We start from the raw sequence: 14,568 nt of genomic DNA, 5'->3' as shown, positions 1-14,568 counted from the left end.
GCCTCCCAATTATTTTTCTCTCTTTTTCTAAGATACAGAACAACTTACAAAAACTACTTGAAGATGGTGAATGAAAAGTCGATGTTCTGGGACTGCCTCAGGCCTCATTCTTCTCTCTTGACAAACAGTTCCAAAGGAGCTCTGCTGGCCAGAGTTCAAGCTTCTTTATCTTCAGTCCAAGCCAAGCTTAAACTACAGTAAAGCTCATGTCATAGTGCAGAAAGTCAGTTTATTCTTGAGCATGTATCTGTAGCTCTTGAAAACATACATATTTTGATCTATGTGTGTCTATATGTTTTCAAAATAAGGGGATTTTTCCTTCTCTGTTGTGCGTGAACTAATGGATTTTATAGCTTGCTTGATTCTAGACTTGCTTACACCAGTGCAAACCTGGTGCAACTCCTTTTACCTCAGCATTTGCTTTCTGCCCATTGTCATAGAAGTGTAAATGGGAAGAATTTCAGTCAGGACTCGTGTGCTGAAGTGTTGTGTGAATGAGCTAGTATCTGTATCAGCTATGGTTATGGATCAGTGCTGTGATCTTCATTTTTACTTCTTTGTGTCCTGGCATCCTGCAGTTCAGAAAGCGGACACCTCTGGATTTGGTTATGTGAAGTTTTGAATGTTTGAGGTGTGCTGAGTTCTCAGGTGCTGTGAAAAGGTCTCAATTCCACTTTCTGTGGCATTGCATCACTGCTGAGGGTAAGGTCTGTTTCTACTTGGCGTTCAATTTCCATTGAAGTCAAGCTTGAAATATGTATGGACTCGCCAACTTCCAATCAAGTTGCTTATGACTAGCAGTATGGGTGTGGCATATCTGCACAACTTGGAAAAACTGCTAGGTTTTTTGTCCACTCATACAGTCTCTGTCCATTAAGTTAATCAGCGTTAAGACCTGTAGTCAGCTTTCCTTGAAGCTGCATGGGGTTTTTGGTTTGCTGCGCAAGTGCAATTTGTGCTCTGGTTGTTGGAAATCTAGTCTTGGTATGTGACTCAAAGGACCAGATACTTCCACATAACAGAACTGATGAATTAATGATGCAGCAATACAAACAATCGGTAGAGTGAATGAAAAAGTGGACACCTGCTTTGTTATGTTATACTATTTTTTTTTTTTTTCCACAATGCCTAAGATGGGCTAACTGGGGATTTGTAGCTTTCTGATACACTAAGCAAGCTGGTTAGTTTTTAGAAAGCAATATTTAGGACAATAATAACTAGTATCTATAAAGTAACAGTATTGTTTATAATATGCTATGCATTTTATAACCATTTCTGTGAAATGTACCTACTTTGTTTAAATAAACCTTTTTAAAGCAAGTGACTCAGTTCTGTAATTTTGATGAACCTAATTCCATCCATCAGATCTAGTCAAACATGATACTCATGATGATGAGGCTCCATACCTCGCAGTGCAAAGTTTGTGCAAAAGCCAGTACCCAACACAAAGGGTTAGGAACAGCATCCTGCTGATGTGCTTCCTTTTACTCAGCTGTACTCAAGCGCTTCCCAGACTGCAGTGACAGAACAGTAGGAGCAGATTTGGCCCCCAGCATTTCGAGGAAATTTTACTAGTTTTCTCAAGTGATTCCTCTTTGAAGGATGTTGGAAATTTATTGTAATGTTGCGGCAGCTTAGAGAGCCTTATGTGCTCTCAAGTGCCTGCCTGGCTCAAGATTCCACCTGAGCACAGTCTGTCAGAAATCTGTGAGATTTGACTGTTCTCCCTATTGCAGCCTCTGCCCTTCCTTCCTCTGCTAGCATGAGATTATTTGAATACTTAGTATCTCTAGAAAACTACTGAAATAAGTTAGTTATTTTTCCCCCCACCCCCCCCCCCCCGCTTCCCCCTACTCCTCTTTGTCCACAGTTACACAGCTTATGCAATGTTTTGGACTCCGACCTCATCCTCTCCCTTCTTCTCTACTTCCCTATCTTTAATTCTGTATCAGTAACAGAAGTGGGTAATTCTGTTCATGGTTCAAAAATTGATGCCACAAATCACCTTTATCAAAGGAACTTCAAGGCAACTTGATTACATCCAGCAGCTGAACTGAACTACCCGATTACTCCATTACATCAGCATGTGCTTTGCTATAGGAAAATGAGAGGAGAGGGATAGTATTTGGCATGTGCCTTAAGTAACGCAGGCAGGCTAACACCTTATCATTAGCCATAAGTGAACAAATAATTACCGGAGTGAATGAATAATCGGAGGTGGACGTGTGCCCTTAGCCTGTTGCGGCAGCACTCCTGGGGAGGCGAGTCTGGACAAAGGGGTAACTGTCTCAAATGGAGGAGAAGCAAATTACACTCCAAAGAAAACTGGCGCCTAGTGCTTGGGGCTCTCTGGTCACGTCGGCTCAGGTTCTGGCAAGATGCATTGAAACTGCAGGTGTATGGAAGGCAACAGGGGCACATCACAGATGTTTTCGCTAGTCGTAGTTGGTGACCCAGTTACTTAACAGTCTTAGCCCAACTTTCTTCAGTTCATGTAAGTGTTTATTGTAAGGCGGGGAAAAAAACCCAACCAAACAAACAAACAGCTGCTTGATTTTATTTCTCAGAAAATTAATTTTGAGTAAACTCCCAAGATACTATGGTGATTGTGTGTGGGAGCCCCAGGCAAGATCCAATTTTTCCACATACATTCTGCCACTGACCAGCAAGTGGACTGGCCTGGCGAGACTAATTTAAAGTGTTTTTCTCCATCTCGCTGGTATCAGAGTGTACCAAATACCTAATAGTCATTGCGGGGGTGGTGGGGGGGAACATGGAAGCATATATAGGCAAGATTTTCTGCTGTTTTGGAATTATTCTATGTTCAAGCTTCTCTCAAGAGGAAGAGTCCTCCTTTTCAATTTCTCTCCCTTTCCATATTCCTAGCCGTTATTTTCTTGTGTATTTTCACAGAGAGCAGAAAGGAGGGGGAAAAGTAGTGTGGGTTTGGAGAGGCTGGTTGTGTTTAGGGGTTGTTGAATTAGTTTTATGGCAAATTAGTTGCCTGAACTGGCTTGGGCTGAGGGATATCAAGTTTATGATGCTGTAGGTGTGAAGGATGCGGCTAGCACTCGAAGAAGGGGAAGTAATATAAAGCCCCCTCTCAGCAGAACATGAAAGGGAGTAACTCCCATTAGCATTTGCAGAAAAGATGAACAGTTTTGTGTGTGTGTGTGTGTGTTTGAATTTAATCATGTCACTGCTTTCACCTGAACCTTCACTGCAGGTGTGTAGTAATGCTCTCCACTTCCTGCTGTGCCTGCACTTTCATTTCCAAGTTTCCAGCTAACAGTCAGCTGAAAAAAGCTAAATAAATCTCCAGGTTGGTGTTATCCAGGCCTTTGCAGGCTATTGCTCAGCTTGTTCAGCTGCAGCTGCTAGTGAGGTGTTACTCCCAAGAACATAGCAGGTTTTGCATTTACGGAGCAGGTGTGACGTGCAATAAAGGTCACGAAAAAGGTGGCTATTTAGGCAGAAAACTGAGCAAACAGTTCCTTTTGTGCTCAGTGCCTGTGTGTATGCTTCTGTAAACAGCAGAGGAATAACGTCATTTGGAAGGATTTTGCCAACACCTGCTTTCAGTTTGCCTGGTGAGACTGAGTGACATGCAAATTTGCTCAAGAGGGAAAATTGACTAATCTCATTTGACACTTCTAGGTTTATGGTTTGAACCCAGTGGAGCTTTCTGCTACACATGGTTGCATGTAATGAAACTTTACAAAAGGGATGGGGTTTTTTTTGCTTTCTTGGGTTATACAGTCAGTGTAATACAGTTTTATAATTGTAGAGCTTCTTGATAGCCTGTTGTTCCGCAAACAGCCACAACGAAATATATGCCAGTAAATTTCATTTAGTTGTCTCTTAAGTTATTCCCTGTTTATCAGCAGCTGTTGTGGTTTGACCCCAGCCACAACTAAGCATCACACAGCCCCTCGCTCACTCATGCCCAGCGAGATGGGGGAGAGAATCAGAACAGTAAAAGTGAGGAAACTCATGGTTTGAGATAAAGACAGTTCAATAGGTAAAGCAAAAGCCACACACAAGCAAAGCAAAACCAGGAATCCATTCCCCACTCCCCATGGGCAGGCAGGGATTCAGCCATCTCCAGGGAAGCAGGGCTGCATCACAAAGTATCAGCCAAATGCATATAATAAAACAATGTGCACTATATGCACCAAATCAGCAGCACTTGAGTTTATTCGTTGAGCTTCACAATGTTATGATGCCTGTCCAAAATACAGGCGTATAACTGGTACATATATAGTTGGTTTTTAGACCTTCTGGTTTTCCTCCTGGTGGCTTCTACTGACCCTCAAGTTACCATTTAGTCAAATTGGCCAGTGATACTGTGCCTACTCAGCTTAGATGAAATCTAAAATTATTTGGGTGACTGGGCCTATATCTTTGCAACACTGTGATTAGGAGCCCTTGTGTACACCTGCTGTTGGTAGGACCCTCAAAGGGGATGATCCCAAGAAGGAACTATTAGAAAAGTGCTCAGAGAGGATACCAGCAGGATTGGTATAATAGGTAGAAGCTTTTGTCTTTCTTCCATACCTGGTATCACCTTTATTATAATTTACAAAGAAATGTTCAGGCTGCAGCATCTTAGCAAGCAGACTTCAGGCAGAAATTCAAGGCAATTACATTAGCAAAGCCTTCCCCAAGCTTGTGTTTCTAATACAAAAATTACAAGAATATTCCAGCTATCCCTTACTGAATCACTTTACCATTTTTCCCCACAACGGGCAGTATTTCTGCCAGAAATCTTCCCTCTCCTGGAAGTTCCAAACACCTTTCCAAGAGTGGAACAGCTGGCAGGAGTAGCCACCCTGAGTTGGATGTCTGTTTACTAAGCAGACATCTGTACCAAAAAAACTGGAAATTAGCTCCTTGAAGAGGGTATCCTAGAAATTACTGCTCTCCACATATATTTCGTACTGACTAGGCTTTCTAGCTGCCAGCTCTGTGAATTCAGTCTAGATAGCTCTTCACCCCCTCCCCATTTTTTTCCCTTTTGTTCATTGTGTGTGGAGCCTGTGCCAATCTATTTTATTGTGTATGTGACCTTCTTGCCTTGCCAGTTTCTGTACTGAGTTCATTTGGATACTGCTTAAAAGATCATTATGTTCTCAAAGTTGAAAAAGTAACATAAAAGCTTTAAATAACAAAGAACAATCTCATGTCATGATGCGTGATGGTGTAGTAACTGCATCCTATTCTGGAGGTGTGACATTCTATATTAAGCATCATAACAAGGATATATTAGTTTTTGGCAAAGCAGCCAGTTTGGACTGTACAATAAAGGCCTCTTCAGCTGCTGCTCTCACTTACTGGTATTGATAAGATAATTTTCCACTGAGTAGGCATTTTAGCAGTGCTTAGCAGGAGATTAAAGGAAAATCATTCCAATGTGCTGTCAAGTACAAAATTAAAAAACAACTCTTCACACTATCTACAGATAGATAGATAAGGCCTCCTTCCAAGAAGAAACGGTAATGAGTAACTTTTAATTATAAACTTACATGCTGGACCTGGCACACAGGGCAAAATACAGCTCTGAAGCCTTCCCTCACTTATAGCTTGCTATCGTGGCAATGTGCACACGTGGCCACATTCTGGAGCAGAGGCAAGGTGGGAAGAAAGTCAGCTTGTATTAACAGCTGTTTCTACAACGTGTATAATAACCATGAACCTTTTCTCACAGATGAATCATGTGAAAAATCGATGTTTTATGACACTGGCTTACGACATTAGCATGAAGAGGTGTCCTAAGTTTTCCCCCAAAGCAATGCCGCTAACAGCACACATGAAAAAAATGGATAATCTACATCAATTGATTTGGAAATGATTGGCCTTCTAAAGGCTCTGGTCAATGGTAATGGCTGTAAGGAAGATGGCTGTTGAGCTGAAAGACTTGAACTCCTTGATTGTGGGAACATGTCTTCCACACTTCTCTTCCAAGTCCCTTCATACATTTCTGCTTCTGAAATCACTCTTTGACTGTCACAGTAACCCCTCTCATGAAAACAATTAATGATTTGGGGTCTAACTGAACTAAATGAAAGCACAAGAATTGGATTAGGGTTAGGACTAAAGAAACGAGGGTGGTCAGAGCTGGCTATTGGGAGCTCCCCTACTTAGCTACTCACTCCTTCTACTTATAGCCCATCCTCTGCCTCCATTTCCCTTCTCATGCTAGCGGAGGTAACCCAGATCCAAAAGCTGATCCGCTAACTAGTAACACACCCAAAAATAGTTTTCCACCAGAAAGATGAAGAATAGTCTTTAAGACAGCCCAGTATCAAAGACAGGCCTGTTGAGCAATGCCTGAAAGAGTATTTTAGGAGTTTTGCTGACATTATTACATTTTCCCTCTGTTGTTTTCTGTAATTTTATTCCATGGAAAGTGAAACAACATTGGAAACTGCATGAATATTCTGAGGCAATTTCTGTGTACACCTGCTCTGTACCTCTCTGCTTCCCCAAGAAGCCATGGGCACAGACAAGTGAGATGGTCCAAATGGGTCAGCGGTGATAACTCAGGCTTCCACGCAACTCTGGTTGCACTCCTCAACTGTAAGCACCAGAGAAAACTCTAAATATTATGACAATGGCGGATTATCAAAGAATAATGTATTAGTCTTATGATTTCTGGTTTTTTAGTTTGTGTTCCCTCAGTGAGCAGAGAGAGTTGCCTAGCACAATGAGACCTGTATTACTATCTCCAACCTGTGGAAAACTTTTTTTTTTTTTAATTTGTGACAGCCTTTAATATTAAAGTTGGAAGCATGTCTGTCATAGCAAGTATGCCTCAGGGTAAGATCGACTGTAAGCTAAGTGCAATATTCATTTTTCTCCTGCAAAAGCAAGGTTATATGTTGACACACTTCATTGGATTTTTTCCTCCTTGTTTTGAACAGAGAAATTAGTCTCCAGGCACCAACACCAAACAGAAATCATCTACCTTACTTTCTCTGCTCACCAGTTTTCTTTTCCCCTTCACTTCTTTTTCATGAATCAGCTCTGCGCTGCTATAAGAAGCAGAGCCATTGAATCCTGGGTCTGTTTTAATGTTTATAATGAGCTTTTTAAGCTAATACTAAAAATTACATTTCTGTTTCTGCATTTGGTGAAAAATTTTGGTTCTTTTTGTGCTGGAGCTGATATACAGTAACAACTGTACAGTGTACTATACAGTGTTCTTTTCAAAAGCTTTTCTCTCTGTCTTTCTGAACCCTACCATTTTTTTTCAGCTCTCAGACTGAGAGATCTTTAAGCCAGTTTGATTTCCAGAGTGTGGGTATTTATTCTGGTCTGAATTGATCTATTCTTTCTTCTACAGTGTCCAAGAATGTACTGCAAAAACAATGTATTCAAATCACATTGGAAAAACAGAGATGTTAATGTCTAAATGATAGAACATGTCTTTTTTTTTTTTTTCTCCCCTCTGACAGTTTTTTCCAACAAGCAAAAACTTGTCACAACACACCCCAAGCATGGATGAGCGATCATGAACAGCTTATGCTGCTTTAGCCACTAAATTACTATTGCGTGGTGCCCTTGGGCCATCCCGGAAGGGTGCTTGGGAGCCTGGACTTGGAAAGCTCGGAGCAGTAGAGCATTTCCCCTACTGCCCTTTCCTGGCTCTGCCTGGGGGAGTGTGCCCTGCAGCGGAGCAGTCCTGCTCCCCTCGTCCCCAGGCAAAGTCCTTCCATAAAGTACTTCCCTGGGAAAACTTTCAGTCATCTCCCAGCTATTTCACTACTTTTGCTAGCTGTTACTTCTCCTGGTGATACCACCACCTAAAGCTATGTGCCACTGTTGGACAAGGGGATGTGCTTCTAGTGGATGCTCATCCCACACCAGTCCCATCAGGGACTGTGGAAGCCCTAGGAGACGGGAACTATTCCTCCCTGCGTTGAACTTGACACAAAAATATCATAAGCAAATAAGCCTGCACGCTGGCTAACAACCACAGCCTCATCACAGGAAACTGCAGCATTCTTATCAATCATGCTGGGATGAAAAGTGTAACATTAAGCGCTGCAGAAGTTTACCATCATTACAGAGTAATGAGGATGTGCAATTTCCGCAAATGAAACACAAATCTTTTATGCGCTGAAATGAAGTCTTGATGTTTCCTCCAACATATTTGTCCTCGTATCTGTCATCAGGCTAGAACAAATTTTGGCAACTTCATTAAGAATGTTGGTAGAAAATCTGCCCCATCAAAAAGTAAGTATCAGCATCCAAAAGTATCTAATCAATTTATGACCAAAAAATTGTCCAAAGGACAAAAGTCTCTGTATTGTGATGGTCTTTATTTGGACTCCCAGAACATTTCCCCACTGCTCTGCATCACATACAATTGTATAATGTATACGATAATGCAATTTAAGTGTGAATTGCTGCAGTGGGTGAGTGTTTACAGGCTCAGAGATCTGAGCAAACAGTGGCTCCTGGCTCAGGGCACTGACAGCCTTTTGGCAGCAGTGCAAATGGCAACACCCAAGAAGCAACCCACTGCAAGCTGCTGCCAAGCTGCTACTTTCAATATAGGTTTCTTGAGGAATAAAAAAAGTCAATAATTTTACTACCAAAATCTAGTTGGCCTACTAAGGGCACAGTTCAGAAAGTGCAAATGAGCTAAATGAAAGAAAATATCCATTCACACCTCTGTTGTAGGCTCAGTGGTTCTTCTTGTTCCTCTAAGTCATGTGCAATCCGCTCGTTTCTCTTCCAGGGCTGGTTGATGAGTAAGTTGCTCACCTGGGATTTTATGGGCAATAGCGTACGTCATGAGCTAGGCCACGGGAGTGCAGGGCTTTCTGAATAACCTACACTACCTGTCTTTCTGCCAGCTCTCTAGCACTTGCAATGAGCAATCCCTCACAAAACACTTGTGGCCAGACACATTATTATTATTTATTGCACCACTCGTAAGGCTGAGCAGCTGGTGTCTTTCCTGAGATTAAAAATAAGTGTAAAGAAATCAGCATTGCCTGTTCCTTAAGGGTTTAGTCACACAGCTGCCCGAGTCACTTCAGATCATGCACATTTCCATCTCCTCTACCATTAAGCACTTAAGTGAGGCAGACTGTGACAGTTGTCTAACCTGCCACCAGTTGCCCTCATTAAAGACCAGAACTACCATCACTCTTTCCCCGTCACGTGCTGCTGCTTCCCATCCCTAGCAGTACACCTGTGGTGCGGTGCCATCAGTATCCCTTGATTTGCTTCCAGGAAGATCAGCTGGGGTTACTTTGTGCAAAGTCCAGAGTACAAAGGTAAGTTGCACCATGAATCACCTCTGCTGCATCAGCTCTGCTAAATAGATTAGAGCATCTGAGTAACCAGTCTGGCAGAGGCAGGAGGAGCAAGACATGTTAGGTGTCCGAGGTAAAAACTCATTTACCTCCTATGGGTAGATGTGGAAGATGCTGCTTTGGATGTCTAATTCCCTTTTGGCAGCAGTTCTCTGTATTTAAGAGCGAGCTCGGATAGGACCATTTTACACACACACACACACATACACCCCCAGTGATAAAAGAAAGCCGTTACCTCTAGATTTTGTGAATTCCCTGGCCTTGCTCAGAGAAAACCTACGGAATCAGGCAGCCACTGACTCACTGCCAGGCAGTTTAGTGGGTCACAGAGAAAACAGGGGTGTCCCAGCGAGCAGCACAGGTCCCACCTGGGACCCAGCAGGATGAGGCAGTGCTTTAACCAAGGTTCTTGCTCAGCCTCTAATTCAATGCACAAGCCAAAATCCTGCTTTGTAGTGCCCTGGCCACAGCTGTGTGGAGAAAGCTGTCTACATATTGACACCTCTGCGCTTTTACCTTGCAGTCACCGCACTGGGTAACTGCAGAGCGGTATCAATTCCTCCGGATACCTCGCAGACGGGAGCAGACCCCTCTCAGGCCAAGATGCTCACGCACGGCTGTGAGCGTCCATTGCTCTTGCCCTCGGCAACGCTGCGCTCAGGCCGTCACGCTCCTGCTTCACGGAGCGTGGAGCCTTCGCTCGGTACCTCCGAGCGCCGGCAGCCGGCTCTGCCGGTGGGAAAGCGGGAGGAGGCAGGCGGAGGCCACGCCTCGCTCCCCAGCCCGGGCCGCTGCCCCGCTGGGCGCAGGCGTTCGCGGCGGGGCAGCTCAGGCTCGTCTCGTCCCCGGGACGCGCAACACGCAGGGTAAGGCATTGCAGAAGAACACAGCCTCTCGCACCCTCTCTGCTGGGGAGGAGCTGTGGAGAAGGCAAAAGCTGAACAGCAGGAGTTCACAACAGAGATCAGGGAGAGCTTGGTTAGTGCTTTGCCTGTGCCCGCTGTGCTCATCATTGTCTCGGTGGAAGAAAGCGAAAATTAATACCTCGAGACTTAATTAAGTGGCCTGGTAGAGACACATACAGATACTCCACTCCCAGCAAGTATCATTCTGGAATAACGATACAGAATTATACAGAGTTCAAACAGAAACGGTGCTAAACCAGATCAGTGAGAAAAGAAGAGCACAAACATTTTCTGCTCTGGGATGTTGATCTGCTGAACCGTAGCAAAGGTTGACTAATCTCACCTCAGTGCTGAGGAATGAGAAGCTACAGAATGACGAACTAGATAATTAAAACAAATGCGAAGTCATGGTGATGCTATAGAAAATGTATGTTGGTCTGCAGGTATTTAGAGGAAAAATTAATTGTTTTGACTTGGGTCATATGCAGTGTAATTCTATGCAAGAACTCATTTTGATCTCCGGTAGGGAAATAATGAAAGACCACAATTTCCTGGTATTTTAACCCACACTGCAAAACAAGTTTTCTTAGCAGCTTAAGTACAGAATTCAAAATATGTTTTCTGATTAGCTGCGATCCATTGTAAGCCATGCAAATCACTTATTCTTTGCAAACCCAGCAGACTCTGAAATACCAATATCTTAACCCAGTTTCAAAAAAGTCCCAAGGAAACAAGCTAACACTCTGAGGAATGACAAACTTCTCACTTCAGTAATTAGGAAAGTTGTTGTTGTTGTGCAGAGTATGCTTTGTATTTACTATTTCCTGTAGGAACAACACAACATAGAATAACACAGGTTAAGTACCAGTAAGCGTTAGCCATTCTGTGAACTTTCAGTATTTATTGTTCAGAAAGAGGGCAGTGAACAGCCAGAAGAGTAAATTATATGATCAGCATGCAAGCTACAGTACTTAGACAAATATTGGCTAACATAAATCTAACAAATACACAGATTTGAAATGCATGGATTAATACATCAGAGCTGATTTTAGAAAACACAGAACAAAGAAATTGGTGTGGGGGGGTTTTATCTTTTTTTGCACAAAACATACTGAATGACTTTGGGACAATTTTTACAGTAAGGAAAATGCTAAGAGAAACACAACCACCAAAACAAGAATGTTTCTTCTGTTCTCAGATGCTTTCCTTTGTGTTGTTGGTGGTTTTTTCCTTAATCACAATAGATAGTTTTGACAGCCTGTTCTACTGCCAGATTCATGCTCCAATCAATGAACTCTTAACAGATTTGGTGGTTTAGGGTGATGTTGTTCCATATTGAATACATCTGTCTATGCTTTAGCTGCCCTAATTGCCGCCTTATGTATTAGCTTAAACTACATCTGGCTCCTTTCCCTGTTCTCCTCATCCAGTATTTCTCTTATCCTTTTGTTCCTTTATACAATACTAAAAAATATGCTCTTTCAATCTACCCTATTTTGTGCACTCTATCCCACCTCTCATTTGCAACAGTCTGACCTTATCTTCCCCAGCATTCCCAATATAATATCCAGCATCTAAAAGGCTGGTACTGGGTCCTCCCTCTGCTCTGCAATGCTGCCTGTGTTTTTCACCCTGGCTTCACCACCTCCTTTGCCGGTGGTTTTAAATGCCTCATCCTCACTTTCAAGGCCCTTCCTTTTTCTGCAGCCAGTAACTGGTTGCTGCCTTCCTATGGGCTCCCTACGGTGCTTGTCAGACTTTGCAGGGAGTCACTTCAGCATTAAATTGTCAGGGAGAGAAAAAAAAAAAAATCAGTAACACAGTTGACCAAGAAAATACAGAAAGGAAATTAGCAGGCGAGACACGGTCACAGCAGCCAGTGTTGGTTAAGCCTGCTTTGGAACAGCAATGCTTGACTCGCTATTTTTAGATTTCCTAGTTTGTGCTCCATCCCTTTTTTCTTACTGCCGTAAGCTTGTGTCTCCTTTGCTGTCACTCCATGATCCTACATACCCTCCCCTTCAGCTAAGATCCTCACATTGATTTTTTCAACCTACAAATATTTATATACCGTAGCAAAGCTTAGGAGGATAGTTCGACTTGGACTGTGTCATAAAACAACACCATAACCTTACTCTGCTATTTGTTTTGCCTTAAACCAAGACCATAAATCAAGTGCCGTCTGGGTCAAATTGAGAAGAGGAATGTCTTTACTCTTTATGGGGCAGACATCCCTCATTTCTCAAACACATAATTGTCAGCACATACAATCATAAGTGAATACAGTCACAGATGAGCTAGAAAGAGGTCTATGTTCTGGAGCTATGTGAGTATCCTGCATACTTCTGGTGATAAATGTGTTAAAAATATAAAAATACCAGCAGTTATGGTAAAAATGTAGTTAGAAGAAATACAACTCAAAGAACAGGTATGTATGCACTGCACTTTTTAGATACTTTTCAGATGCAGATGCCACATCAGACTGCGAGGTTTACATCATTATAGGTCAGTCTAAATCACAGGCCAATGAGTGAGTAGCCTCTTAAAATCCACAAAAGACAGGCAATGATAAGCACTCAGTAATAGTTTGGGGATTAAATAAAAGCCTTAGGAGCAAGAGAGATGGTATTTATCTTCTGTTCTTCCTCAGTCTCTCCATTTTTAAACTTGCATGCTGTCATTTCATTACCTCCCCTGAATAAGTGAACGGGTGATGCTAGCTTCAGTACTGCATCCAAGGAGGTTTGGGATGTAAGGTATGTAAGGATAATACCAGGGAAGCGTGAAACACAATCACCATCAACTTCCAGCTTTCCAGACTTTAATGTAATGAAAGGATGTGCCGTCCTCTGAAGCTCGGAGATCTAGCTTGCACTGTTTGTTCCCTTTAACCCCACCTTGAAATCAGGTTGCAGGAAAACAGAGCCATAACAGAGAACAGTAACATACTGGGTAAAATATGTATTAAACGGTTTGCTCTTCCCTGGAGATGACTACCTGGCTGAAACACCATTACTTTCATCCTTTGGCTTTTGGAGTTAGTGTTTTATATAACAGTGGCACTAACCAGCTGAGGCTTTTGTAGAATAAAGTGTTCAATTACCAGCTCAGAAGTCGTGTTCCCAGATGTGCTGGAATATAAAAGACGTTCAGATGAAGAGGTTTGTGTTTTAGACAGCTGGCTAGCAAGGGCAGAGGCTGCTCCGCGTAGGAGGGATTGCTGTTGTGCCGGCCTTCGGCAGGCTTTAACCTGACCAACAGCGACACTGGGAGGAACGCCACGACTGAAAAACAGGCTCCGCTACGCCTTACTGTCCCCGCCTCAAAATGCAGAAGCGTTTCCCTGTTACTTGGAGGAAAGCAATGAGCTGTATTGAAAAAAAATCAATGCCAATAATTTAGCAGAAGAGACTGAGCGTGAACAAGTATTGTACCTTTGTACCAGGTACCCGCAGGCACCCATGTTCAAAACGTGGTTAGACGAGATGGCTTTCGCTGCAAGAAGCACTTCAGTGGCAGCAGAAGTTTGCAAACAACTGAATGCACCTAATCCATTAGTTTTCAAACACTAGGCACGTAGCAAATGACAGCATGCTTTGCTGATCAAGGAATACGCACTTCAGAACACCGAACACAAGACATTAAAAAAGTCCTTCCCAAGCCATTGTTTTTACTCAAGAATTCAATTTGATGTGACTAGGTCATTTTAAGACTTAAAATGACTTAAGACCATATATAAGACTTAAAAATTCTTGTCCTCTTCCACATAGGGAAATAAGAGTATACACTTGTGCAATACATCCCCAGCACATTGGTGCAGCACCAACGTGGCAAATGGTTCAGAAGACAACCCAGGCAAAGAGGTCTCCTCTAATTTACAGTTTTTTACATAGCTCCTGTTGAGATTAATGCGGGGACTTGAATGGATTAGTACAGGCTAATGAGCCTTGAATGCAGCAGCTGCACGTATAACATATACAGAAACATAGCCAGCTGCCACAAATTAAGAGTTCTGGCAGCCACATGGTTTTGAACCCACCCAGCAACACCACATAGAACCAAACGACGGAAATACCACGAGAAAACAACACAATATATATGAATGGGTTGGTCTGTTAGTACTGAAAGATAACAGTGAACACTTTCCCAGTTGTTGTAAATTCAGCACTGCAGAGCAGCTGTTTGCAAAAATCCAGGTCGAGACCTATTATCGGTGTGTAGTATTCCTCATTCCCAAAAGAGTCCCCATACCAACTCTGCTATTAGAAGCTGTGATAGGATGCAACAGAATGGAAGAGAAGCAGCCTACAGCTCACAACCTGCATGTTTGATTT

At 42.7% G+C, this 14,568-nt stretch overlaps 1 protein-coding gene across 1 annotated transcript in view; it reads left to right on the top strand.

Moving 5' to 3' along the window:
- The window catches only part of GRAMD2B (GRAM domain containing 2B), a gene marked incomplete at both ends in the record, with an annotated part of 34,601 nt that extends 34,527 nt beyond the window's left edge, over positions 1 to 74 (top strand). Inside the window, 1 exon segment of the mRNA XM_082013227.1 lies at positions 33 to 74. Within this exon segment, the coding sequence (XP_081869353.1) occupies positions 33 to 74 (42 nt within the window).
- Positions 75 to 14,568: the final 14,494 nt, after the last annotated feature.

This window comes from Phaethon aethereus (assembly GCF_964289735.1).
Source record: "Phaethon aethereus genome assembly, chromosome: Z".
Taxonomy (NCBI): domain Eukaryota; kingdom Metazoa; phylum Chordata; class Aves; order Phaethontiformes; family Phaethontidae; genus Phaethon; species Phaethon aethereus.
Note: the sequence above shows the minus strand (reverse complement) of the source record. Positions and strands in the feature narration are given on the sequence as shown.